We start from the raw sequence: 27,783 nt of genomic DNA on the forward strand, positions 1-27,783 counted from the left end.
ATGAGTGAAAAACTTTTTTATGAATTTATTTTCATTTTTTTTTTTACCATAGACTGTATAAAAACCGGTTTTTACCTAAATAAAACTGAAATAATTCCGTGTTTCTGAGGTGGGCTTTGAGAGGCTTGACACATTCCAGATTTATATTTTAACAGCAACCCTCAGTAATTCCGCATAAGACTGTGAATGATCCTTAATTCCAAAGCACGAAAACATTCAAACAAACTTCTGCCAAAATAACATAAAGGGGTCATATTCATACATTGCCACAAGGCAAACTGACCACACCTTTAATGATCTCGGATTGGGCCTTGTAGTCTTTAACAGTTACAACTTCCGTCCGCCACATGCAAAACAGGCCTTATTAGAACTACAATTCCCATAATGCACCAGACCGCTAGTCCGCCACGGGATTGCCAGAATTCAGGACACACCGCAGACACTTTCTTATCAAACTATTTAGCGGTGCACAGGTATGGTATGATTAAGAATATGTAACGTTATCTGATTATTATCGGAGCAGTCGTTTTTTCTCTTAAGCACATTCAATTATATTTCTGATTTGCGTAGAAGTTTTATAGTTTGAATATTTTTTTCTACTGCAGTTTTTTTTACATGGTTAGCTGTTGGCGTGTATTATGTTTTCAAATATCATTAATACTGTGAAATATCATTAATATAAGGGCTGCTCCGATCACGATCGGCCGATCGTTATGCGCATCTCGTCAGTAAAGCCGGTTCTCTAATCAGCGGTAAATTCCCTCAGGTGCGTGATTTCACATAGAGCAGCTGTTACTACACAGAGCCGCTATTAACTGAGAAGATGCGCAAATCCACTTTATTTTCAGCGTTTATTTGCGCATCTTCTCAGTTAACAACGGCTCTGATCAATGTTTCTGACTGTCAAACAAGACGCACAGAGGTTTCTGATAAATCATGTTTTATTAACTTTATTTGATAACATAATTTATAACTAACTGTATTATTAAACGTAATATAATTATGGTAGGTTTGCATTAAATAAAAGATCACTGTTTGCATTCATGTGTGTTTTTATCTATGTTTATTTGTTTTGTGAAAGATCTGCAGCATAAATCTGTTGTTATTCTTTTGCATTAATTATCAGATTAAACAGATTTAGTGAATTATGAATTAATCATGTATTTTTTACTGTGTAAAATAATAAAATATGTTGTGAAAATAACGATGAAACAGACTGATGTATGTGTACAATTGAGAAATGGATACTTCTGAAGATAAATCGCAGCCCACGTCCCACGAGGTAAATATTTAATATATAAAAAAAATAATAATGCAAACATTTTCGAGAAATAAGTAATTTGTACATTTACATATTTGGTAAGATAAAAATACATTATATAGCTGTGTATACACACATGAGTTAAACTTTCATTTTCGTGAACAGTAGGGAACATTAGTGTATTTTAATTCATTCACCAGACCCAAACATACACAAGTTTCAAATCCACTGGCTCAGTTAACATTTATAGTATAGTGATAATAGCAGTGTATATCTTATTTGCATTTGAAGTGATATTATAAATCCTGTAAACATATAGAAGGTAATATTTGGACTTCTCCGGTTCTCTGCACTGACGTTTAGCACAACCGGAAATATCTACGACCACACTCGCAAGACGAGAAGGGTCTGGCTGCAGAACATGGGCGAGTGGAGCTCCACTCTCAAACCTGAAATACGTCACCTCCACTTGAAAACATCAAGATGGCGTCGCCGGGAGTACTTCAAACTTAAACTCAGGTAATTTTATCTCTGCATCGCTAAAATTGTGAACTGACGCTGTTGTAACGTGCAGTGTAAGAAAAACGCACAGGGCTTATGTGAAATTACTCACAAAAGGATTAATAAACACTATAGATTTATATCGCAAGCAATGTTGATGTCTGGCCACTGATCTATAAATCATATATACACCACATATAGTCATGTATAGATCAATGTGTCTGTCCAATGTTTTTTTTATTAAGTTATCAAGTTCAATTACAAACCTTTACGCCACATTTCAACAACTGAACACATATTATTAGTGTTGATACAGCCAAATAGAAAGAAAAAAGATGAAAAAAAAAACAAATAACAATAATCACACCATAAGATAAAACAGAATAAATAAGGGAAAGAAAAAGAAAGATGAGGGTCTTATTCTAACAACAAAAACAAGTTCAAAGCATACAAGAGTTTCTGGGCGTTCCTGTCCATCCTGTAATGAAGAGACTTTGCAAATATCTTTAGTTCATTCTTCCATCCGCTGAAGTGAGGTTTAACCTTTAAAAACTTACATCTATGAATATATTATTTGTACAAAGTAATTAAGTTATTTATCAAAAATTCTAGGATCTTTTCCTTCAACAATACTCCAACCCTAATTGAGATCACAGTCAAAGGGTGTATTGATATCTGTTTGGAATGAAGCCAGCTTTGAAATCCAGCCAAAAAGTCTGTTCAGATTCACATTGGAAAAAACATATGATCTACAGTTTAATATCTTTCTCACAGAACCTGCATGAATTGTTCTCCCAATTAAATCTTTCTTGTAGAAAGTTATTAGATGGTTAAATGTCATTTAGAATTTTAAATGTTACTTCTTTGGCTTTAGGAAGAACTGGATAAGTAAAATAACACTTCTTTATTTTCTTTGCCTCTTCTTCACTAAATTCTTGAAGAACATACTTTCTTTTCAGTTGACTGGGGAAGTACAGTTTGATAATACATTTGCTAATTGTTTGCTCTTTAAATTTTTACCTTCAGTACATGATAGCATAGGTGTAACTTAGTTTTTGGTGGCTTGTGGTAAAATAACGTAGTGAATAATGAAAGGACACGATCGTTTTGTATGTGTATGCCTTTAGCATTTGTTATATAATGCTAAAAAGGTCATATGAGGTGGTTGTTTTCATATTTAATTTTTCATTCACTTCCAGGGATACGATTGGCATAGAAGATGCAGCATCTTTACATTTTAAATGTATGTTGGCACCCTAGAAGTCAAAGTCTTTTTACATGTGACATTAACATGTACATTTATGTTTTGTTTTTTTTGTTGTTCTGTTATTCTATTGTTTAAATTTTTTTGTTTCAGATCAAATGTATATCAAGTGTTATCCATCCTCATAACACCTCCACAAATAGAGACTGGAACTTCTGAGCACCATCACCTTGTCTGCTTTGGGACTGTCATAGGTGAATGATGCAGTACTTTTCTGTGTTGAATTTACATAACGTCAATACACAGACATAGTTTTGTTCCAGTTTTGCTGTGCTCATGTCTTCTTTGTGTCCCCAGCCCAGCAATCAGATGCATCAGAACAAAAGGCACAACTGTGGTGGCCCAGGCACCTTCAGCAACAATAAAATTGCTTTAACATGAATGATAATTAAATGCCAGTATTGTAATTAAACTTGACCCATCTGACGTAATTGTTCATGCCAGAGATTTAACAACACTGTCAGTCAGGAGCATATTTAACAGGAGCCACACTCAACTGGGAGTGCTTTTGGGGTTTTACTCCTCAAATGACCACCCTGGCTACTGTAGCTGGGATTGCTTCACAGACGATGGAGGTCTTGAAGAGTAAAGTGTGCATGCGTGCGTGCGCACACATTGTGTTTTTACTGTAACAATTATGGTCACTTGCAGTTCATGTATTTTCAGTGTAGTGTAAGATGTGTTTATTATTATTATTACTCAAAAACCATTAAAACTTCTAAATTGTGGAAGTTATTCTTCATTATTTTACTGTGGTTATTTTGTATATGTTGTTATTTTGATTAAAATACAAAATTCAACACAAATTATGGTTGAGGTATTATTTTAATAATTTATTTAAAATTTCATTATTTTTTCACTGCTAACATAAGGTTAACTTTCTAAAATGTATAGAATGTTACATTGGCAGTTGTACATTGGTAAAACAAACATGAACAAAAGGCAGAAGCCCTAAAAATATGGATTGTGGATGTCTGTAGTGCAAATTGCTGGGGGGAAATAAAAAAAATTGCTGTCGTGTCATAAACCGTAAAAGATTAGTATATTATTATTTTTATTATTTCTACTAGGTAAAAGTAACAACGATAAAAGTACAGAACATTTTAACATTACGTACAAAGAGGTGACATAACTTGCAAAACACCCTTTATACATGTATATAACAAGTAATAATACAAAACGAAAGTTTGGTGGAGTTGACGTATTTTCGCTCTTGAATGGAGCTCCACTCGCCCCCATGGTGACGTAATTCCACGGAAACTGTTGCCTGTGCCAACATGGCGGCGGCGTTGCTAGTGGAGGTGACGTATTTCCGCTCTTGAGTGGAGCTCCACTCGCCCGTATGTCTGCAGCCAGACCCTCTTGTAATTCTACGGAAAGTGTGGCCCGGTCCAACATGGCGGCGGCGTCGCTATTGGAGGTGACGTATTTCCGCTCTTGAGTGGAGCTCCACTCGCCCATACGTCTGCAGCCAGACCCTCTTGCGTATTTCCGCTCTTTAGTGGAGCTCCACTCGCCCCTACGTCTGCAGCCAGACCCTCTTGCACAAGACCGGAAATCCAAGATGGCGGAGATATGCAACTAGCCCATTCATCACGTCAGAGCATAGACTGTATTTTTTTTTTTTTTTTTTTTTTTTTTTTTATTAAACTTCAATATACAAGTACAGATTTTGTGTACAAACAGTAACAATCACGCCAGGGGAGAAGACAACTAAGATAACATACAATAAAAGAAGAAAAAAATAAATAAAAAAACAAATCATACAAATGCATTGTAAAGCAGAAACATTGTATGTGACCTAACAGCTTTCTTATTCGTAGAGCAGGAAATGGAGGAGATGTATTGTTTTACATTAACGGAAAGTTCAATAAAGGTAGGTTTCTTATTCTGGAATTTCGATTTATGAATGTAAAACTTGGTCAAAATAATAATTAGATTGATTAGATAAAACTCAGAGGTAAAGTTCATGTCATGGGTAACAAAACCAAACAGTACATTTTCCCATTTCAGCATAAAGTCAAGATAAATATGGTCGGCAATATATTTACTTAGTTTACTCCAAAGCAGCCTAGTATGAGGACACAACCAAAATAAGTGCACAAGTGTTTCTCTTTGATCTCCACAAAAGGAGCAATTAACATCAATATCTTTTTTAAGCTTCTGTAGGTAATGATTAGTTGGGTAAAACCTATGAAGCATCTTAAATGAAATTTCTTTAACTTTATTCGTTAAAAAAAACTTATGCGGCAGCAGCCATATTTTATTCCAACACATATCACCAACAAAATGAGACCAATATGGCACTGATGATGGTACAGTGATAATTTCTTGCTGGAAAGATCGGCAAATGTTTTTATTTACACTTTTACTCTGAACTGAGAGACAGCTTTTACCAATATGTGTTTCCAAAACATTCCCTAATACAGGGGGATTGTCATTTCCCATAACACCTCTAAATAACGATATTACACCTGTAGGGATGGCATCAAAGACAACAGAAAAATCCTTTGGGGTGACAGGGATGCCAAATGTAGTGAGAAATTCAGAGTAAGAATAAAGCCGACCATCCTGATTAAACAACTGGCTAACCAAAAAAATATTGTTTTCAAACCATTGTTTTAAAAAAAGTGATTTGTTTTTAAATAGAATATGCTTATTGTTCCATATGTAGAATCTATGAGGGCTAAAATTGTGTTTGTAAATCATTGACCATGCCAGAAGCATTTGTTTGTGGAAAGAAGCAAGTTTGATTGGAATCTTGTCAATATTATAGTTGCACAATAAAACAAAATTGAGACCACCGAGTGAAGTGAAAATATGGTGTGGGATAAAGTTCCACAGAGATGTTGGACACCGAAGAAAACGCCTAATCCAATTTATTTTAAAAGTGTGGTTCAGTGTGGTGAAATCTAAAAAATTAAGGCCACCCTTGCAGTACTCATTCATTAAGACTGACTTTCTCACATAGTGTGTGCGGTTTTTCCATACAAAGTCATACAGAATCTTGTCTATAGCTTTGCATGTCTGCGTATCTACACTTAACGAGAGAGCTGCATACGTTAATCTAGAGATTCCCTCTGCCTTAGAGAGTAAGATTCTGCCCCTTAAAGATAAGTCACGAAGAAGCCATTGGTTTAATTTTTTTTTAGTTTTTTCAATAATTGGGGAAAAGTTAACTGAGCACCTGAGAATATCATGTTTGTTTATAGTAACTCCAAGATAAACTACAGAATTTTTGACAGGAATATTCATAATTGAGTCAACATTACAATCTTTAATAGCTAATAGTTCACATTTTTTCAAATTCAAATGGAGCCCAGATGCCTTTGAAAAGGATTCCATGAGGCTAGTGACAATAGGAATTTGTAATTTGTTCTTTAGAAACAATGTGGTGTCATCTGCCAGCTGACTAATAATAATAGTTTTATTAGCTATGGTGATACCTTGTAAGGAGCTTGATTTAATGTAGCTGCATAGAAGTTGGGCTGCAAGTAGAAACAAATAAGGCGAGATAGGGCATCCTTGGCGGATACCCCTCTGTACCTCAAATCTAGCTGAAGAGCCATGTTTAAGCTTTATAGAGCAGTTCGCATTAGTGTAGAGGGTTTTTATAGCATTACAGAAAAAGTCACCGAAACCAAATTTTTTAAGAGAAAGATAAAGAAAATTGTGCTCCACGGTGTCAAAGGCTTTGCGGAAATCAAGAAAGAAAATAAAACTCTCTTCCGAAATTAAGTCTGAGTAATCAATAAGGTCTAAAACCAGCCTAATATTGTCAGAAATATGTCTGTTGGGCATAAACCCTGATTGAGCCTCGTCGATAATGGATGCTAACACGACTTTAATTCTTTTGGCAAAGATGATGGCTAATATTTTGTAATCATTATTTAACAGGCAGATTGGGCGCCAATTATCTATTAGAAGTACGTTTTTATTTGGTTTTGGAATTAAGGTTATTAAACCCTGAGTCATACTCCATGGCAATACATTGGCTGATAAACTCTCATTGAACACTTGCAATAAAAAGGGTGCTAATTCTAAAGAAAATAACTTATAAAATTCAGAACTTAACCCATCTGTTCCCGGTGATTTATTATCCTTCAACCCATTTATACAGTTCTTAACCTCCGTTAGAGAAAGAGGGAAATCACAAGCATCTTTTTCTGACACAGAGAGTTTAGGAATATTCTGTAGAGAATCCACAAAATTTAGCGCATCGCATTCGGAGTAATTCGTTGTATATAGCGCCTTATAAAAGGTAGCGCAAAATTCTGAGATAAGCTTCGGATCATCAGTTATAGTGTCATTGATTTCAAGTTCATTAATAATGTTCAATTTGGCCCTATACTTTTCCAAATTAAAGAAATAAGTAGAGTTCTGCTCTCCTTCCTCTAGCCATTGTCTTCGCGATCTGACGAAAGCACCTGCAGCCCTCCTTCTATACACCCCATCAAGGTTCTCCTGCAAGTTAGATAATTTAATTTTGTTCTCTTCTGTTAGCAAGTCTGGAGACATCTGAGTAAGCAACGAAATTTTGGAAATTATATTCTGTTCCTCAGAAGCCCTAATCTTAGCAAGGTTACTTCCAAACTTCCTAAGATATTTAGAAGACTCATATTTAAAAAGTTCCCAGTTTAGACAAAATGACTGCTCCTGTTTGGCTTTTGTGAAAAAAAACATAATTAACCACGTTACATTGTCTTTTACTTCTTGATGACTAAGTAAAGAGTTGTTTAGTTTCCAATAATTGGCTTTAATATGACTATTTGAGGGGAATAAATTAATTGAAATCGATATAGCTTTATGGTCACTAAATGGACATGGTAAAATATTCACTGTGATATCTTGTTCTTTAAGGCTCTTTGAGACTAACCAAAAGTCAATACGGGAACACCTTGTAAGATCTTTGTTATTCCAGGTGAACATAACTGTATCAGGAAATTTAACTCTCCATATATCTACCAATTGAAATTTATCCATGAAAGGTTTTAGAAAACTGATTTTATTACTGCACACATGTGGCCATCTATCTATTTGAGGATTTAAAACCTCATTGAAGTCACCCCCTAATACTATTAGAGCGTTAGGGAATTTAAGTAACCAATGTTGAAGTTTGCTTTCTATTTCCACAAACATTTGAATGTTCTCTGCACTTGAGTTGTACCCATAAACATTTAAAACAATAATAATGACCTTATTGTAATCTATAATTTGACAGATGAAATGACCCTTTGAGTCTGTGTCTGTATGTATAATATTGCCGTTAAACCTATGTTTTAAATTTAACACACCTGCTGATCTTTCGCTACAATGAGAGAACCATAAATCAAAACCCCACTGACTTCTCCAAAAATTAACATCCTTTGAAACCGAATGAGATTCTTGATAAAAACATAAATCTGTGTTCTGCTGTTTCGCAAATAAAAATAGAGCTTTACGTTTAATGATATTTCTTAAACCCCTGGCGTTTAACGAAAATATTGAAAATGAAATGCTTAGAGAATTAACTCGAGATATACAACAAGAGACAGAAATTGAAACACTGAGCAGCACTGCATGATCGCAATGTAATAATCAAAAACGTAGCCAAATATGAACCCAGGCTGGACACGGACAGACCAACTGTCCAAACATACCTGTAGGCCTTGAACCTGAAAATGTCCAAACATTGTACTTATAAGAAACTCGCAGTTTCAAGAAACATTAAAGTCTTAATGGCAAGGGGTAGCCATCTCATTGCAAATTATAGACAGGTCAGGTCAGCTCTCGTCCATCGATAAACGCACGCGCACCGACGTAGAAGGCAGGCTTTCCTTCACTCCGCGCCTTCTTTATCTCGGGCCAGAACTTCACTCTTGCATCTTTGGTCGTCTGTGATAAATCTTCGGCGAAACGGAGCTTGTTGTCACGCAGGAATGGATGGTTTTTTGCAGCCTTCCAAAGCGCATCTCTGTAGGATCGGAGAGAGAACCGGATGACGATGGCTCTTGACTTTATTTGCCCCGATTTCCCAAGGCGATGTGCGATGTCGACGGCCTCGGCAGCTTTGGGCTTTTCATCTGGGAGGATAGTTTCGCATAGCTCCATCACCTTCTTCTTGACGTTTTCATTCTGGCTTTCTTGAAGTCCATAGAGCTTTAGATTCCACCTTCTGCCATATGACTCCATATCAGAGATTTGCGTTTGGAGCTTAGACAACTTTTGTTCTTCTTTTTTTAGTCGAGCGTCGACATTTTCTACTCTCCTCTGTGTGTCTTTAATCTCATTGCACGCAAAATCCAACGTTTTCTTCAGGCCCTCTATTTTTAGTGTATTACCGTCTATTTTCTTTTCCAACGAATCTGATCGCTCATTGATGAGTTTGGACAGGGTGTGGATGACAATATTATTCTCAGCAGATGCATCTCCCGGTCCGTAAAGAACCTTTTTCGCCGCCGGGGACTTGCATGGAGTTACAGGTAGTGCAGGAAAGTCTTCGGGTACAACTGTTAGTGTCGACATGCTGCTGTAGTCGTGACACTGTGCTATCAGACTAGCGTTACCTTGGACCTCAGGGATGTCGTTTTGGACGTTATGTAGGCCTAGTCTTTTCCTTCCACGATTCGACATTAGGTTGCAGTAGAGTTATGCGAGCCTACGGTTTCCAGTTCGTCTGTACTTCGTATGTATGCTGGTTGGCCAGTTTTTCCAGATATATTTTAACTTTTATGCAGGCGCTCATTAAAAGATACCTTACACGGTCGCCATCTTGGCCCCTCCAGAGCATAGACTGTATAAAAACATGGACGTAGTGTCCGTGATGTCACCCGTAGACTCCTGAAGTGTGTTTTTGAAGCCTAAAGTGTGTAAAGCGGGCCGTCGCCATCTTGGCAGCGCGTCACCGCGCGACTCTCCCGGGCAATCAAAAATGGGCAAAAAGGCGGGAGCTAGTTGCTGTAGCCACACCCACCTAGCACGACGGCAGTGTCAGCAGCGGCAATCCACCTGTCACTCAAGTGGCTAAGCCCTTAATTATGCAGAACTTTAAGTCTTAATGTAATTTAAACGGATGAGTTGTCATGAAGGGCAAAATTAGCTATTTAGACCAAAATCATTTTTTGAACCAGGCTGTAAACATGTTTTTTCCTGCTGTAAAGTTGGGCATTTTAACATGGGGAGTCTATGGGACTGACTCCCTTTTGCAGCCAGCCTCAAGCGGCCAGTCGATGAATTGCAGTTTTAGTCACTTCCTTATTGGGTTCACTAGAGAGAGCGGGAGGTTGGCGCTCGGGTCAGAGAGAGAAAAAATCACTACTACCAGAAACATAAACATTAAACACTTTATCCAAATCGAGAATGACGGGTAAGTCAGGTTTGGTTGGCATATAAAATGTATGAATCTCACTTTTTTCAGTTACTTTTCAATGGAAAATTGTTTATTGCTATTGCTGTGGTTAGAAAATGATTAATTTCCATTTTTGCCGGACAGATCGAGCAAACAATTTCCCACCTCTGCCAAAGTTTATGCGCATAAAGCCATGTTTTTACCAGAACGTGGCTGAGGAAATCCCACAGCCCTACCAGCTGCTTGTGCGTCGAGTTTACAATCTTTGGATGTGTGAGTAAAGAAATGTAAACTCTATTGGGAATAGTTTGGTTTCAGCTTTACCAAAGTTCAAATTCCTAACTTTGACTGAAGAATCTAATGACTGAGATTTCTATTTTTCAGTGTACTGTATCACACTATGTGTTAATGTGGTGGCCTGCATAGCCTGGTGGGCTGGCGGTGGTAACGTGGACAACTTTGGGTTTGCGCTTCTCTGGCTGCTGGTTTTCAGCCCATGTAGCTACACCTGCTGGTTTAGGCCACTTTATAAAGCATTCCGGTAAGGAATCCATTTTGGGAAATGACAATGGTTTGCATTTTTCACTTTTACCTGTTTTTTTCTATTTTAGGGCTGATAGTTCCTTCAACTTCATGGCATTCTTCTTCATTTTCTTTCTGCAATGTGTCCTTGTCTTCATTCAAAGCCTTGGAATATCAGGTTGGGGTGCTTGGTGAGTAACGTTTAAAAGTTAGGAAATTCAGTATGAGCATTGGTGGAGGGGCATCTGTTCGATCTGATTGGCTTTCCTTGGTGCCACCCTAAGATTGTATTTGCTACTGGTGGTTTAGTGATTGACATTTCATTTTACCTCTTGCCAAAAAAGTATTTATTTTGCCATGCAGTGTGGCACTCTGTTAATTTATGTTAATGTTGAATGTTAAGAGAATATTAACATTGTTTGCAAGAACAAGTCACATGCTGTACAGGGATAGTATGGAAACATTACTATGGAAGTCAATGGCCAAAACTCATCAGTTACTCATCAACTAAGTGGGTTACTGTCAAGTTAGGTTTCCTTAACAGCTTTTATGAAAACTGAGTCACTGTCTAAGTTAACATTAGACCAGTGATTCTCAACTGGTTTGGCCATGGGACCCAAATTTACCTACTTTTTAAATCTATACTTATACTTAACATGCATATAAATTGAAAGAATATGACTAATACTGATGCCTATAAGGTATGGCCAAGTCCCAAACTAGTTTCTCATTTGACTGCAGATACTGAATCAGGACAGCTTTTTCAGTTTTACTCCGGCACTCTACTTTATCAACATTTGACAGAAATGTCAACAGCTTCCACGCATCTTTCAAAATAAAAGTCTTGCATCAGAAAAACATTCAGAATAAAGTTTTTTGTTGTTGAGAAGCCTTTTGTCCAATACAGTTAATCACATAAGAGAGACAATATCGTTCCACATTTAGCCTAGTGTCGTAAGTACAATACAGTTTAGTTGATGTGGGGTAATGTGTGGTCCGAAAAGGGTTACTTTGGCACATTGAAGAGCTCATGGTTATGTGAATTATCACTTCTAACTCTAATAAGCAATCATGTACCTTTGATGCCAGGTTAAGGTTAAACACTCATTTTCTTTCATTGTCTGTGAACCTTCTGAAGTAGCCTTGGCCAACCCATGGAATAAACTAGTTCTGACACTAACTATGAGTTCAGTTAACATCATTTGTGGTTTAATGTCAATTACCACAACCAATTTTTTTTGGTTCCCTTAAAAAGGAAGTTCATAGGACTAGGCAGTAGATGCATTGAACATACGCTTGTTGTCATTGTTTTTGTAACTACAAAAACGAATTATTATACATGGTAATTTGTGACTAATTTGATTGATTGCATCCTAATTTTTTACTTCAGTGTCATGATGACATAACTAATGAAGTAATTGCTTTTAAAAAAAGACTTCACAACTTCACATTTCGGCCTTTCAACACTACATTATTAAAGCCAGTAAGAAATTAATACTTTTATATATTTCTTATCAGATAAATGCAGCCTTAGTCATTGTGTGAGTATCTTAAAACTTCCATATTTTTCTTCTGTTTTATTGCAGTGGTTGGATTGCCACAGTGGCATTTTTTGGCACGAATGTAGTCTCGGCTATATTCATGCTCATCTGTGCTCTGCTCTTTACCATAGATACAGCTCTAATGGTTTTCATTCTCATCAAGGTATGATTTTCATATACAGTACACACGACCCTTATTAAAGTAAACCCTTAAATCAAAATGAAAGAGCAATGTGTGACCTCACTCCTGTCCCCTACTAGGTTCATCGTCTGTATCGCGGTGGAGGAGGCAGTTTTCACCAGGCACAGGAAGAATGGAGCACGGGTGTGTGGAAAAGTGCCCCTGTGAGGCAAGCTGGATTCAACGCCATCTCTCAAACTGGCCCCAGCCTGCCCTAGTATCCAGCCGCTGTGCCCAATTACCCAGAGAGCGGACCCTGGTGATACTTTATCTGAACTACAGGTGGAGCCAGAGTACCACTGGTTGTCTTAACAGTAAAGGGGCAGTTTGCAGTGGGATGTTACCTTTTCCAGAAAACACATATTACTCTCAAAGCGACAGCAAAGTGGTGGACCATGAGTATAAAAATAGCAAAAAGGGACACTATTACGTTGATGAATTCATCTCAGTTCATCATTCCATTTTTCTTGCTTGAGAATGAAATCGGAATAGTTACATATCAAATCACTGAATCATGTAGAATACATATGCATCTACTAAATATGATTCTATTCTGTACAATCACATTAACGTTTTAGGAAAAGTGTTTGTTTTTAAAGAGGAAAAAGCATGCCAAAACTTTTTTCTAAATTATGGCAGCTTTTCTATTTACCTCAAGAAATGTCCACATCAGTGCTTCTGCGATTCATTTCAAACTTCGGTTAATTATTCGCTCAGACTTTCAAGATCCACAAGCATTAATTGAATGTCTTTGTAAATGGTATGATTTGCATATGACGCACCATTTTTAAACTGCTGATTTTTTTAAGGTCTATGACTGAGAATGTTTCTTGCAAACACATCTTGTGCCTGCTTGCTTTTCTGTTTAAAGCTTTTCACCTCTTCGAAATGAAGACCGCCTTAATTCTTCATGCAAATTAAGCATGTGTGAACTATCAAGTTTCCCTCAAGTGCTACAACTCTAGTGGTGGATGTGGCTGTATCCTGAGCTGTTACTAATATCGGCTTTTAAATATGTATTACTTTGCATTTAATCCTTGTTTCATTTAAGTAATCATCGTGCTTCATATTGTGTTTCCAAAGTGGTTGGTAGGAGGCACTCAGTATGAACATGACTTGATCTATATGTTGAAGATCTCCCTCCACTGAGCCAAAGGAGGCTGATTTTGAAACATTCCAGGACTGGCCTTGTGTAGCCAAAGTATTTAACACTCCTGTATCTATACTGTGACTATATTGGCTCTCTAATTAACTTCATTTCAATAAAAACATTCCTTTTTAGATTGAAGTTGCTTTTATTGTAGTTGCTCCTCGCTTCTGAATAGGCATACTTAATATATAGTGGGCAAAATTAGTAGTATGTCCAAAGTCAGTATTAACGGAAGTGAAACGGAGAGAGAATAGTCGTAGTTGGTTAAAGGGTTAGTTCACCCAAAAATGAAAATCAGGCTGTGTTTTACTGTAGATGTATATGACTTTCTTCTTTCAGATGAGACTTTCGGAGTATATATATATATATATATATATATATACACACACAGTATATATATATATTCCCCCATCGATTTGCTACAGGAGGCCTTTGTTCACCCCCCGGAGCTGTTTGAGACACTTTTTAAATTTTTTTTTATGGAAGGGCGCTTTTTATTTCACGTCTTTTGGACTGAAGCAATGCACCACCTACTGACTACAATGACAGAGCTTGAAAGATCATAGACAGTTTGTTATATAACTACGACTGAATTCATCTGAAAGAATAAAGACATATACACCTAGGATGCCTCGCTGGTGATTAAAATGCAGCCTAATTTTCATTTTTGGGTGAACAAACCCTTTTAGAAATGTGTACTTGAGTGCAACGCTGGGTCATGGCACCAAGAAATCCTGACCTGTATGCTTTGTACTCGACAGAGAGTGAATGTTGCAAAGAGTTTCCGTAACAAATGTAATAGCTACATGGTATGCAATTTTGGACGCACCTATTAATTGGTAGGATGTTTACCTACATTTTTTTTTGATTGGGCAGCAAATGTACCAAAATCTTCTAACAAAGCTATGTTAAGACAAACCTTGCTTTTCTAGTTAAAAATGTATACATTTCTTTGAATTTAAATTAGTTTAACTTGCATTGCATTTTAAACTAACTTTGCAAAAAAAGAATTGTTTTTTTATTATTTTTATTTATTATTAATAAAAATAAATAGGTATAGAAACTATACAAAATCATTATGTAAATAAAAATCTTAAATCTCAGACTCGTCTGTAATGTACTTAAAAATACAAATGTCCGTTGGTGTATCCCCATTGGTGATATTCCTGTGGAAGCTAGTGGCTTCTAGACCACTGTTCGTTGTGAGACACAGCCTGGCCATTTGCTGTTTACTGTCCACAGAATCATTTCCTGTGTGCATGTATTCCCTTTCTGGCAGATTCCTGGGGTTTTTGTTTGATTGTCTCCCACAGCACATAAATGGAGAGATGTGGCCCATGTACAGGTTCCAGATCAGCAGACATGCCATCATAACAGACAGCACGGCCAACACCACTTGCATTACTATCCATTTTCCCTCACTGCTCAGATTTTTTGAATATGATGGAGGCTCTTCGGGTTTATGCAAACCTGATGATGTTGTGTAGCTTTTAAAAAGGATTCCCAATGTGGTCTTAATCTTATCTGTCACAACCGCTGCTGATTGTTCACGCAAGTCATAAATGGCCAGCGTTTGGGTGTAGTCTCTCCCTTTCGCCCGCTCAACTGACATGCAGGTGTAGCAACCAGCATCAGTGGCAGAAGCGTTGTAGATAAGGATGCCTTTGTTAGAAATAGTATACTTCCAGTTTGAGTAGGGGAGTGGCCTTCCAGCAAAGTTCCAGGTGACCTGGGCCAAGTTAGAGTCTGGATGACACAGCAACCTAATGTTGTTTCCCAGCACCAGGGTCTGGATCTTTGGTTCCACGGGAGCTGAAAATGTGAAACACATGTTAAATAGAGCCATGATTTTAAAATGGAATGGTTCACCAGAATTAAAAATGCTGAAAATTTACTCACTCTCAGGCTATTCAAGATGAGTTTTTTCCTTATATGAACAGATTTGGAGAAATTCAGCATTACATCAGTTGCTCACCAGTGGATCCTCTGCAGTGAATGGGTGCCGTCAGAATGAGAGTCCAAACAGCTGATAAAAACATCACAATAATCCACAAGTAATCCACACCACTCCAGTCCATCAGTTAATGTATAGTGAAGTGAAAAGTTGCATGTTTGTAACAAATCCATCAAGACGTTTTTAACTTTAAAATGTTGTTTCCAGCTAAAATTCGAATCCTCTATCCATAATATTTCTTTCTAAAGTGAAAAAGTCACGTAGGCAGAATCAGAAGAGAAATATGCACAGATCAAGCACCATTTACAAGCAAAAACAGCTCTGAACTGAATCTGATTTTGATGTGAGAGGACAACAAAGAGATGGACGTTTTCACTGTAGGAAGTGTTATTATGGATTACGGCCTTTTATTATGGCCAGAAGCAATGGTTTTAAAGTTAAAATGCCTTGATTGATTTGTTTTTTTCACACAATGTTAACTGATGGTCTGAATTCATGTGGAGTATTGTTTTTATCAGCTGTTTGGACTCTCATTCTGACGGCACCCATTCACTACAGACGATCCACTGATGAACAAGAGATGGAATCCTACATTTCTCCAAATCTGTTCCAACAAACTCTTTGATGGCCTGAGGGTGAGTACATTTTCAGCAACTTTTCATTTTTGAGTGAACCATTCCTTTAAAATTGCATCAGAAACAAGTAGATAAAAACCTGTTGTTGGGCATCGAGTGGCATCCCCGTCCTTTAGACTTTGTATCAGATGGCTGAAATGCAAAAAGTTTGATGTTTACTGTTAGCATATGTTGTTTAAACACACTTACATAAAGTCCAGTAGATTTTTCTCGAAATGCAAAACGGTTAAATAGTTTACTAAACCTCAGCTATGAAAATACAAGCAAAGTTTTTACATTTTAACTGTTAATATCTCCTCCTGTGTTCTGAAAATCAAGTCATGTTGGTTTGGAATGACATGAGGGCAAGTTAATGATGACATACATAAAAAAAAAAAAAAAAGTTTTTTTTTTTTGGCAATTTTTCCTTGATACAGGATTGTACTTGTGTGTGAGCGCTTTACCCTTTTGACTTCTCAGGTGATGTGGGTACTCTAGAGCACCGCTGCACTGTGGCGTCCCAGGCACAGTAAGGGTCTCTGGCCAGCACACAGTCCACACAGGAAAAATAACGACTGCAGCTGCTGACGGGCATCTGGACAACCCCAGACGCAGAGCCTGCATACAACTGGACAAAATAAACAACTCATGCTGATTCATGCATTTGTTTCGTGATAAACATGCAACAAAATATTCCTTCACTTAATCTTTCTGACAATTGCCCATTAAAGCTGATACAAAAATATAAACACACTAGAATCGGTGTAGCCCATTTCCCGAAATAAATGATTTATATAAACCCAAATGAGTCAGAATAGAATCAAACCAGTCTTTAAAGTTGCATATAATTGAATCAGCAAACATGTATATATAGCATTAACAGAGAGAGAATCTCTTATTTTACAACTGAATTATACCAAAGTGAATCAAATTCAAATCAAGGGCCTGTGAATTTAAAAATATTTAAATCTACATCTATACCCAGTCCCAGTTTTGCGTACCTGATTCTGGTGAAGTCTTAGGACGTCAATTGGATCAGCATTCTGAAACAGTTTTACTTCTTCAATAATGTGCATTTCTCCATCATAGTTCACTGCTTTCTGCACACAACCATTTTCTGATGGAAAACAGAAAACAATTGACTTGCATTACAAAAACATTCTATATCCAGCTTTTCCACTTTAATTAACGTAAAAACCACAAATTCAATAGGTTGTGATTTAAACAGCTCAGTCCAAAGTACAATTAACCTTCCTGTGAACAACTGTTTACCCACACACCCTCTAACTGACAGTAAAGAGCTGCTCTGCCCTAGAAGCGAACAGGAATCTTACCTGTGCCGATGAACATCACAGGATAGGACTGTCCGTCTGGTGCGGTTACATCGTCTACAACGAGCCGGGTCAACAGCGCACCTCCCTTGAGCAGCAGGGGCTTGCCTGTGATTGGACGGACAGCGTCGTCCATGAGGGGATGGTCTCGGATGAACTGTAGGGTTTTATCGGGGAGGTCCAGCGAACGCATTATTCCTGCACTTTTTGCTGCGTTGTTGATACACTGCAAAGATGAGAATGAACAGATGAAAATAAGATGTACACTTTAACAATAAGACTATGTAAGACCACTAACATGCACTTACAGCTCCTGGTCGAGGGACTGGAAGCTCTCCGTTGTACATGACCCACTTCACATCAGACATTTCCACAGTCACCTCTGTCTTAAATTTGCCACGTGAGAACACCTCGCTGATATCGGTCACGTTGTACGCACACACTGCCGAAGACCTATCTGTTGAGCTCCTGCATACACAAACAGATCATCATCTTTTATAGGCTAAAAATACAATACTAAAACTGTGACTAAATTGGAGGAAAGAGGCAGACAATCCTTTAATTATCAGTCCTACCATTCTCTCAGATCTAAATGACATGTGACTCATCCGTTACATAGTCAGATCTGCAGTACATCATAAACTGCAGCTATTTTACAGCGAGTTATACTCATGCACTTGAAATGCGGATGAGGTGTTGTACTATTTTTAATCAAAAACACCAACGCCAATTTTTAATCTGCAACGCCAACAAAACTCATTAAGTCCCATTTTTAGAATTCACACTGAATTCAAAAGTGGTTTGAAATCAGATTAAAAACTTGAAATATGTTGCAGTGTGAACAGTAAAGTGGGAATTATAAAGGACTGTTCCACCTTTTTAAGCATCATTTAGTGTTATTTTTGTATCACTGAGACACTTTTATAGTTTTTTTTAAGGTTTAGTTGTGTTTTTGTTGTTTTGTTAGGTTTTTCATATATATTGTTTCTCTACATATTATGGCAACTAAAAGAAATAAAAAAGGAAAGTTTTTTTTTTTTAAATTATAATTATTTTTATAGCCATTTTATTTCAAGTAACAAAATATGTTTTGTATGGCTTATTTTATATAACTATAATAACCCTGGTTCAAACTCATTCATTGTCAATCACGTTTACATTTGTTCTTTTTTTTAATGAGTGAAATACAGTAATTTCAATAGGAATCAGGCAAAGCTTAAAGTTTCCCATGCTGCTTTCACAATGGGCTCAACTTGTTCTCACAGCTTTGACCAACAAAAAGCTGCCTGGTTAAAACTTTGTGGAAATTTGATTAATGTGACCTCACCTTTACTCTATTTAGTGAACTATGTGGTAAACGTAAACCGTGAATAACTGAACAAATGTGCAAAGTCAGATACAGATTGAGTGAAAAAAGGACAAAACCTACGACTGAGAGGTGAAGACAGCATAAAAGACACTTTTCCTCCATTTCTTGTGGCGTACATGGAAGACGTCCTGTATGATGTAGGGCAGGCTGGGCTCAGGGACAGAACAATCCAGACGAGTCTTCAAGAAAGAGGTCCATTTCCTCTGGAGGGTCCTTTGACCACCCATGTCACCCTGTAGAACAGGGGAAATGAGATGTCTTTATAAGATCAGGGCTAAATATGCCAAGGTAAAGGGATCAGTGAAGTGTAACCTTGCAGACTCTAGCAACACGGGACACCACAAGCTTGTTATAGAAGTCGTACTCCACAGCGTTCTCACTGAAGAACATATAGACCTTGTCATCGTCACCCTCGGGACTGTCCTCGCTTTCTGGGACAACATCCATGTACACGAAGTTTGGCTCTTGAGTGGGTAGAAAAAAATGCAAATCTCTCACTTCGTTCAGAGCAGTGTTGATACTGAGGTGTAGATATAATTAAACTACTGGTAACTGAAATGAACTAAATTGTTCTGGTAATTAAAATAAAGCTGAAATAAATAGAAGATGAAAAACCTAAAAACTTGCAAAAAAATAAATAAATGGAAACGTAGCCTTGGCAACTAACTAAAATAAGTTTAAGCCAAAATAGAAATATCGAAACAAATTGACTAAAGCATACAACGATAACGAACTTAACAAAAATTAAAATGGAAAATATAAAGATAATTCAAAATTGGAAAAATAATTTGAAATACTGCAACAGTACATAAATAATAATAATATAACACTGATTCTAAGACAGATTTCTTATGTTAATGCCATTTTGCAGTTTTGAACAAGTTACCTTTTTTTAACTAATTTTTTAGTTCAAAATAAACGTTAAACTTAATTGTTAAACAAATGATATTATTGATATGACATGTTCTGTTATTACAACTACATAAAAAATAGGATTGAACACAAAGCCTTTTATTAAATGTACTAATAAAAGCGGGTAATTAGTTTTTGTTTTCTTGATGAGGTTTTGTCATAACGTCTGACATACCATTGAGCCAAGAGCTCTTAAACACGGTCCGCAGTGGAATGGGAGAAAGGCGGAGAATGACCGGCTCCGAACCCAGAAAGTTTAAGGTTGTGGCAGAATACAGGTCTTGATCTGTGACAAAAAAAATTGAATCAAAATTAAATAAATTATATACAGAATTTCCCCAACACAATCCATTTAAACTATCCTAAATCTGCAAGAAAGACATACATACCAACCATGACGGAAGAGGATCTCTGGAACGGATCAAAAGGACATTTCCCCCTCCCGTCTTCCTGCTTTCCCTCCAGTTTCAGCTGCCCGTCACCGTACGTCTATTCAAAAACAATGAAAACAAAATGTTTTTTTTTACAGAATGACGCTAGCACACAATGGATCACATGAAACCTAATCTCATACATACCAGGAAGAAAGTGATGGATTACAAGATACAACAGTGAGTTTTTTAGATTTTGGAAACAATAATTTAAATGTGTGTAGTCTTTATATTTTAATATTCTATCACTCAAAAATATACATATTTAATATTTTGAATTATTAAATGAAAACTTACTATGTAATCACAGGTTGGGCTAAAGGCGTTTGTCCCGCACACGTACATCAAGCTGTCGTTCATTTGATGCAGCATGCGTACATAGTTACGACAGTCGATCTGAAAAGATCATCAGTCAGATGGATCAAATAGTTTCCCTTGTTCAGAGAACTTGCATATGTTGATGTGTTAGTGAGAATGCGTTGGAGTTACAGAGAGGTTTACTCACCTCAGGATGTTTTCCTTTAGAGGTGCACTCCTTTTGTTTCTCCTCTGTAACTTTCCAAGGCACCTGATGGGTGGAGAAAAATCAATACAGACTATACATGCATGAAGCAAGGTCAAAGAATTCTGTTTTATTGTTGCGAAGAGATAAAGGAAAGGAAACCAAACCGGCACCTTCGACTTGGCAACAGAGATATCGTTAATGTCAAGGGCGTAGATGGCCTCTCTCACCCCCAACACCAGCAAACCCAGATCCCCCCTAATCAGCATTGTGGAGTAATTCCAAACACCTTCCTCTTTAAACATGATCACATGGTTATCTAAGAACAAAAACATACATGCACAATGAATAACAATTCCTCATCCATTTGGCACTGAAGCATTATAACTAAGAATTACATTGTAACAACTGAAATTGTTCTTTTGCTCTCAGGGTGGAGATGTTCAATGATCAGGGTTCAAATAGAGTTAAAAAAATGCAATGAAAGGAGGTGTTTAATCACTGGAAGCTGTTTGATCAACAACTTCAGGAGGTCAAAGTAAATATTAAATATATTTATAAACAATATGCAAATAGTTTTATTTCCATTCATTTTCTATGGGGATTGAAAATTTTCAACCCTGGTACCAACATTTGCGACGTCTAATATTTGTGTTTTTCCCCCAGCAATATGTTTATACAAACAAACAATAAATAAATAAATAATGGTAGAATGTGTTGCAAGTAACAGGGTTGCAAATTAAGTAGTGTAGTACCAAAGTCTTGATAAACAAAGCAAAATATCAGTTTGATAATTTGTTCTTACAATAACTTTAGTAACAGAGTCTGAACTGGTTGAATGCACTCAACACTACAATTGGTGTAAAAAAATTGAAAATTAAATTACATTTAAATGAGTGTAGAAAGTGATGTTATTTCTTGGATGTCAAAATGTTAAAGGAATTTTATATTTTTGGTAAAAGGGGAAAATCATGTGGTAAAAGGGTTGCAACTTGCAAACAAAATGTTAGAAATGTTTAATTATTTGTGGTATTTATTTTGGTCAAGTTATTACAACATCAAATTAAAAATAATTTTGATAGATTGTCAAAACACATTACTATTTTAACTGTTAGAAACAAGCCAAAAAGTTCAAGACCTCAGAGATTTTATGTCAAAATCAACCTAATAAGGGGATGTAGACAGACATCTCACATGTTACAAGTAGCTATTTTCATGTTAAGAAGCTTTAATGTTAGATAATAGTTTTTATAACACATCATCAAAAACATGAGATTTGTGTACTGTATTTTCTACATATGCTATGTAGATGAATCTTATCTTCCTACTGAAAGTTGCAAGTAACATGGTTGCAAATTGAACTAATACTCAGAAGGTACTAACTTAGTACCAGATATTCTTGATAAACTAGCAGTTATATGAAAACTACACATTTCCCATAAAGCTAAATATTTGTTGGATCATACATTCTTACAATAACGTAGGTAACAGGGTTAAAGTCTGAATTAGATGCTAATATTTAGCTCACAGGTATACATGGTTATATACTCACTCAACAAAGATTAATCTTACCTTCATATTGAATGGTTTTTCGTGGGATGCTATTCAGATTGCTCCCTCCAGAGTAAGCACATGCCAGAAAGATGCCATTCAGGACAATGAAGAACCACAGAGCAGAATACATAGCTTTGTTCCTCAAAAACTACAAAATTAGTACTTCAATAAAGAAAATCAGCTTTTAAATCATGTTTTCCATAGTAGGCTGGTTATGTAGGCGTCCGTAACCTTATCGTTTGAGTGTTTTCGTGGCTTAAGGTGGTAGTCCATGATGCTGGATACTGAAGGGCTGGAAAAAACAATTGTCTGCTGTCCCGTCTACATCTGTTGAACAAAAACAGCACTAAACTAAGATCTATTTCAAAAGGCACTTCCCACTTCCCAAACATAAAGATTCACCTGAAGTCCTGTTCCTGCATGAACTGCACTGAACCGTAGACTTCAAATGGAGCGTGACAGTAGAAAACAAAACCCTCCACTTAAACTCATCCCTCAGTAAAAAGCTCAGCTCAAAGCTGCACTCGCAATACTGTTTTTTACCACCAGGAATTCAACAGTGACTCACTGCTATTGCATCAAAACACATGCTGACTGATCCCAGCTATTTGTGCTCTCCAAACGTTGAAAACAAGAAACACAGGTCATGTTCGCACTCAGTTTTGACAGGACGTGTGCGAGGACTTAAATAAAGAAGCAAGCTGAGACATGTGTGGACTGTTGTGCAATGATACCTGAAATTGTTGATGCCTGAGGTTGAAAACAAGCAGCATGTTCACGTGAGGCCGTGCGTGAAAATTCCTAAGCGTTTGACACGTTTGAAATGTTTACATTCAAAGGAGACACTCTTGACTGTGTGTTCGGTTGAGCAACAAAAGTACATACTGTAATAACATTAGATTTAAATAGCACGTGAAATAGAAGAAAATAGCAAGTAAAGAGCGCTTGCTTGTGCAGCAAATTAAGTGAGCATTATTTGATTTTACTTTGCCTAATCAAAACAGTTTGACTAGTTAGTCAAGTACAGGCCTGGAGGATGAATCAAATGAATCATTCAGTTGACTGCCGTTGCTCATGTTCATCAGTCGAATCATTTCTGAGTAAGGACTTATCAGACGAGCCTCTCCCAACTGTTCACTTTCTCACGGGGCTGGTAGACCTGAACAGTTTCAAACTTATCAAGCTTATACAAGATTTGCGTACTTGGCAACTGATATATAACAGCATGTAGCATTAACTGTATTTTTTTTTAAATAACAATGATAAATCTAATAGTTATTTAAAAAAATTTTAAATACAAAACGAAAAAATAACAAATGTAAACAATGTAACTGTAAAATAATAATAATAAACAAATACATTTAATATAAAAAAATTAATAATAAAATAAGGCACTTTAGGTAGAAGTGCTGACAGTTAGGTAGAAATAATATATATATATTATTTCTACCTAACTGTCTGATATATAATGATATATCTGCAGCATTAAAGGGTTAGTTCATCGAAAAATGAAGATTATGTCATTAATAACTCACCCTCATGTCGTTTAAAACCCGTAAGACCTCCGTTTATCTTTGGAACACAGTTTAAGATATTTTAGATTTAGTCCGAGAGCTCTCAGTCCCTCCATTGAAGCTGTGGGTACGGTCTACTGTCCATGTCCAGAAAGGTAAGAAAAACATCATCAAAGTAGTCCATGTGACATCAGAGGGTCAATTAGAATTTTTTGAAGCATCGAAAATACATTTTGGTCCAAAAATAGCAAAAACTACGACTTTATTCAGCATTGTCTTCTCTTCCGTGTCTGTTGTGAGGGAGTTCAAAACAAAGCAGTTTTTGATATCCGGTTCGCCAACGAATCATTCGATGTAACCGGATCTTTTTTAATCGTTTTAAACGGTTCGCATCTCTAAGACGCATTAATCCACAAATGACTTAAGCTGTTAGCTTGTTTAATGTGGCTGACACTCCCTCTGAGTTCAAACAAACCAATATCCCGGAGTAATTCATTTATTCAAACAGTACACTGACTGAACTGCTGTGAAGAGAGAACTGAAGATGAACACCGAGCCGAGCCAGATAACGAACAAAAGACTGACTCGTTCACGAGTCAAGAACCGTTTCTGTCAGACGCGTCCGATTCGAGAACAGAGGAGCTAATGATACTGCGCATGTGTGATTCAGCGTGAAGCAGTCTGACACAGAGAGTGTCTGAACCGAACTGATTCTTTTGGTGATTGATTCTGAACTGATTCTGTGCTAGTGTTATGAGCGCGGGTAAACCGAAGGCTTGAATCAAGGGCAATCATCGCCAATGACGCCATTACGTCGAGCGCAAAAGAACCGGTGAACCGGTTTCTTCAACCGGTTTATTGAATCGAACTGTCCAAAGAAAACTACTAGTGATCCGAAAACCGATGCAACCGGTTCTTGACTCGTGAACGAGTCAGTCTTTTGTTCGTTATCTGGCTCGGCTCTGTGTTCATCTTCAGTTCTCTGAACAACATGAATTACTCCAGTATATTGGTTTGTTTTAACTCAGAGAAAGTGTCAGCCACAAAAAGTTAACATCTTAAGTCATTTGTGGATTAATGCGTATTGGAGACACGAACCGTTTCAAATGATTCAGTTCGATTTGGTGAACTGGTTCAAGAAGATCCGGTTACATCGAGTGATTCATTCGCGAACCGGATATCACAAACTGCTTTTGAACGCGCTCACAACAGACAAAGAAGAGAAGACAATGCTGAATAAAGTCATAGTTTTTACTATTTTTGGACCATGTTTCAAAATATTCTAACTGACCCTCTGATGTCACATGGACTACTTTGGAACGACATAAGGGTGAGTCATTAATGACATAATTTTCATTTTTGGGTGAACTAACCCTTTAACTATAAACTACTTATAATTATTTTTTAATGTTTTTAAATATTAATTCATTTTTATTAGTAATTTATCTTTATTTTTTATTATTATAAATGAATGAAATCATACAATTTTAATTCAATTTGTAAAAAAAAAAGACTTAAATACAGTTCTACTAAGATTGATGAAGAAATGAAATAAAAATATTTGTACAAACAACATGCACGAAGAAAAAAAAAACCTAAAACAGAAAATTATATCAATGACAGCATATCTGCAGACCCTCATGACACTGCATGAATTACAAAGGTTAAATCTAGAAAATCAGTTTAATATCTGTTATGTCATTTACTGCTAATTTGCACAGCTGGTAATTCCAGCTCTGAGTATAAATATAGGCCTTTTTAATTGGCCTTTAAGATAATAGTTCCTGAGTATTCAAGTGGTTCAGGTTGAACTAACACTCAGTGATTCATTAATCTGCAGCTTTCAATGACACTTTATGTGTCACTGGTATTGCGAAACACTTTTACGTTGGAAAACACTCCCAGTTCATGGGGTTAGGCCTTTGTTCACTCAATTCGCTAAAAACAAATATGCTTTATTATTATGAATGCCGGAGGTGGCATTCATCAGTTAAAGCTTAAAGCTCTTTGTAGAACAACAACAAACAAAATGCAATCGGAGCACTACTATAGCAAATATTTAGCAAACAACTACAGTAACAAAAAATAGCATTCAGGCTGAAAGTGCAGGTAAGTGAGTAAGTGCACTACATGAAGACTTGGGTAAACAGACAGGTGTGAATAAAGTCTGAGCACGACTTGAGAAGCTGTTGAGTTTATCTCAGTGTCTTAAGTGTGATATGTCACACATTACAGTGGCTCTGCATAAAATGTGACTATTGCAGGTGCTTTAGACAATAAAATATGACACTGAAAGTCACTTTTCTGAGATATTTTAGCAATTACATTTAATCAACTGGTGATTTTTAGTTGTATATGAAGTCAGTGCATCTCAAGTCCTCACAAGTGTCCTACTAAAGTAACCAAAGATGAATTTCACCACATTAATTATGAACAGCATCATCTGACAACCACAAATTAATACTTTTCGTCCTCATTCTGAACAACACATTGATCATCTTATCATCAAAAGGCTTCAGACTCATGCTTATGCTATTGTACTTCAACATTAATGCAGTTTGGTCTGATATTTAGTATCAAAATAATGACACAGACATTTTTAAGCGTCTAAATACTTTTAGAGCCATTTGAAGTGTGGAAATATAACCTGTATTGTGCATTAGGCGTCTATTTCGTTGTCGTTTCTTCTTAAATTAATTATTTTCTTGATCAATACATTTAAAGAGATGTCAAAGTGAAAGCATAACACACAGGGATTCACAGTAAACCCTGAACAAACATTAATACAGTTACAGAAAAGACTAGCATCTAATTAAATATTTAAGCCTTTCATTCGACTAAATTAGGCGCAACAAATATTACCGCAACTCGCCCAAAAACATAAATCAACTCACCAGAGATGTCAGATATACGCTCTCCAATGTTTGAATAAATGTCTCTCGTGTATTCAGATATTACATGTCGCTTCGAGAGTAAAGTACGGTCCTGAGTGCATGCGCGTAACCCAAACCTCACCTGAGCGATAGCGTGTGACGTCACCTGTCAGCGGCCTCATGCTTGTAAAATATCAGATGTTGTATTATTGAAGACGATTACCTTTTTTTATTTTTATTTTTAACTTTTTACCTTTGATTTAGATTTTTTATTAAGTGGTGTCTTAGAACGGTATAATTTAAATTTAAAAAATACAATACAATATATATATTTATAATAGAAGTGATGAATTACAGCCAATCAGAAAGCCGTATGGAGCGGTTCTCTCATCACACGCATGGCAACGAAAAAGTACACAATCAAATAATTCACGATTAAACGATTTTAGCATTATTCAAAATATATACTCAGTGACTTATAGAGTTTGTCATGTAATACACTTAATTATCAACACAGTTTCCTTTAAGTTATTTTCAAGATCTGAGGTAAATTATACATATTAGCTTTCATTAAGGCTGTTAGAGTCGTGAACATGATATACGAACTCAAATTAAACTAGTTTAGTATGAAATATTTGTTATTTGTAAGTTATGTGGTTCAACAGTGTTGATGGAAAATTCAAGAAATGTTCTCAAATTAAATGTTTCCTCCAAACCCCTCTTAGATTACTTCAACACTGTTTATGGACCTGCAGGAGATTTGTATTTATTTATTTATTTATTTCTATTGACAGGACATATGGACGTGAATATTCAAGAATGATTCATTAATTTGCACTTTTGAGTATTAAAAATCCTCTTAAATGATTTAAATATTATTTAATGTTATTATTCTAGCACTCATACTTCTACTGAAGTATGCAGTATTTCTAGTAACTACATCATTTTTAGCATACATTGTTGCATATTTTGATAAAATTCC

The 27,783-nt window shown here is 36.4% G+C and overlaps 2 protein-coding genes across 4 annotated transcripts; one reads left to right on the forward strand and one right to left on the reverse strand.

Annotated features, from left to right (window-relative positions):
• Positions 1–359: 359 nt before the first annotated feature.
• Positions 360–12,951, forward strand: scamp4 (secretory carrier membrane protein 4). Its single transcript, XM_059543131.1, has 7 exons — positions 360–478; positions 10,305–10,371; positions 10,498–10,626; positions 10,738–10,894; positions 10,965–11,066; positions 12,462–12,579; positions 12,678–12,951. The coding sequence occupies exons 2-7, from the start codon at positions 10,365–10,367 to the stop codon at positions 12,813–12,815; spliced, it is 651 nt and encodes a 216-aa protein (XP_059399114.1). The 5' UTR covers positions 360–478; positions 10,305–10,364; the 3' UTR covers positions 12,816–12,951.
• Positions 12,952–14,757: 1,806 nt separating this feature from the next.
• si:ch211-129c21.1 (uncharacterized protein LOC563087 homolog) lies at positions 14,758–26,940 on the reverse strand. 3 transcript variants are annotated; one of them, XM_059543132.1, is made up of 15 exons: positions 26,819–26,940; positions 22,433–22,735; positions 21,034–21,179; positions 20,864–20,926; positions 20,656–20,754; positions 20,317–20,416; positions 20,103–20,213; positions 19,328–19,479; positions 19,076–19,248; positions 17,955–18,114; positions 17,650–17,872; positions 17,317–17,432; positions 16,780–16,943; positions 16,416–16,468; positions 14,758–15,559 (listed from the first exon to the last, which is right to left on the reverse strand). In XM_059543132.1, the coding sequence occupies exons 2-15, from the start codon at positions 22,542–22,544 to the stop codon at positions 14,841–14,843; spliced, it is 2,391 nt and encodes a 796-aa protein (XP_059399115.1). In that variant the 5' UTR covers positions 22,545–22,735; positions 26,819–26,940; the 3' UTR covers positions 14,758–14,840. The 3 variants fall into 3 exon arrangements, with proteins under 3 accessions (XP_059399115.1, XP_059399117.1, XP_059399116.1); XM_059543134.1 differs by having other exon boundaries at positions 22,433–22,741; positions 26,823–26,835; XM_059543133.1 differs by lacking the exon at positions 26,819–26,940 and adding an exon at positions 22,817–22,993 and having other exon boundaries at positions 22,433–22,741.
• Positions 26,941–27,783: the final 843 nt, after the last annotated feature.

This window comes from Carassius carassius, chromosome 48 (assembly GCF_963082965.1).
Source record: "Carassius carassius chromosome 48, fCarCar2.1, whole genome shotgun sequence".
NCBI lineage: Eukaryota > Metazoa > Chordata > Actinopteri > Cypriniformes > Cyprinidae > Carassius > Carassius carassius.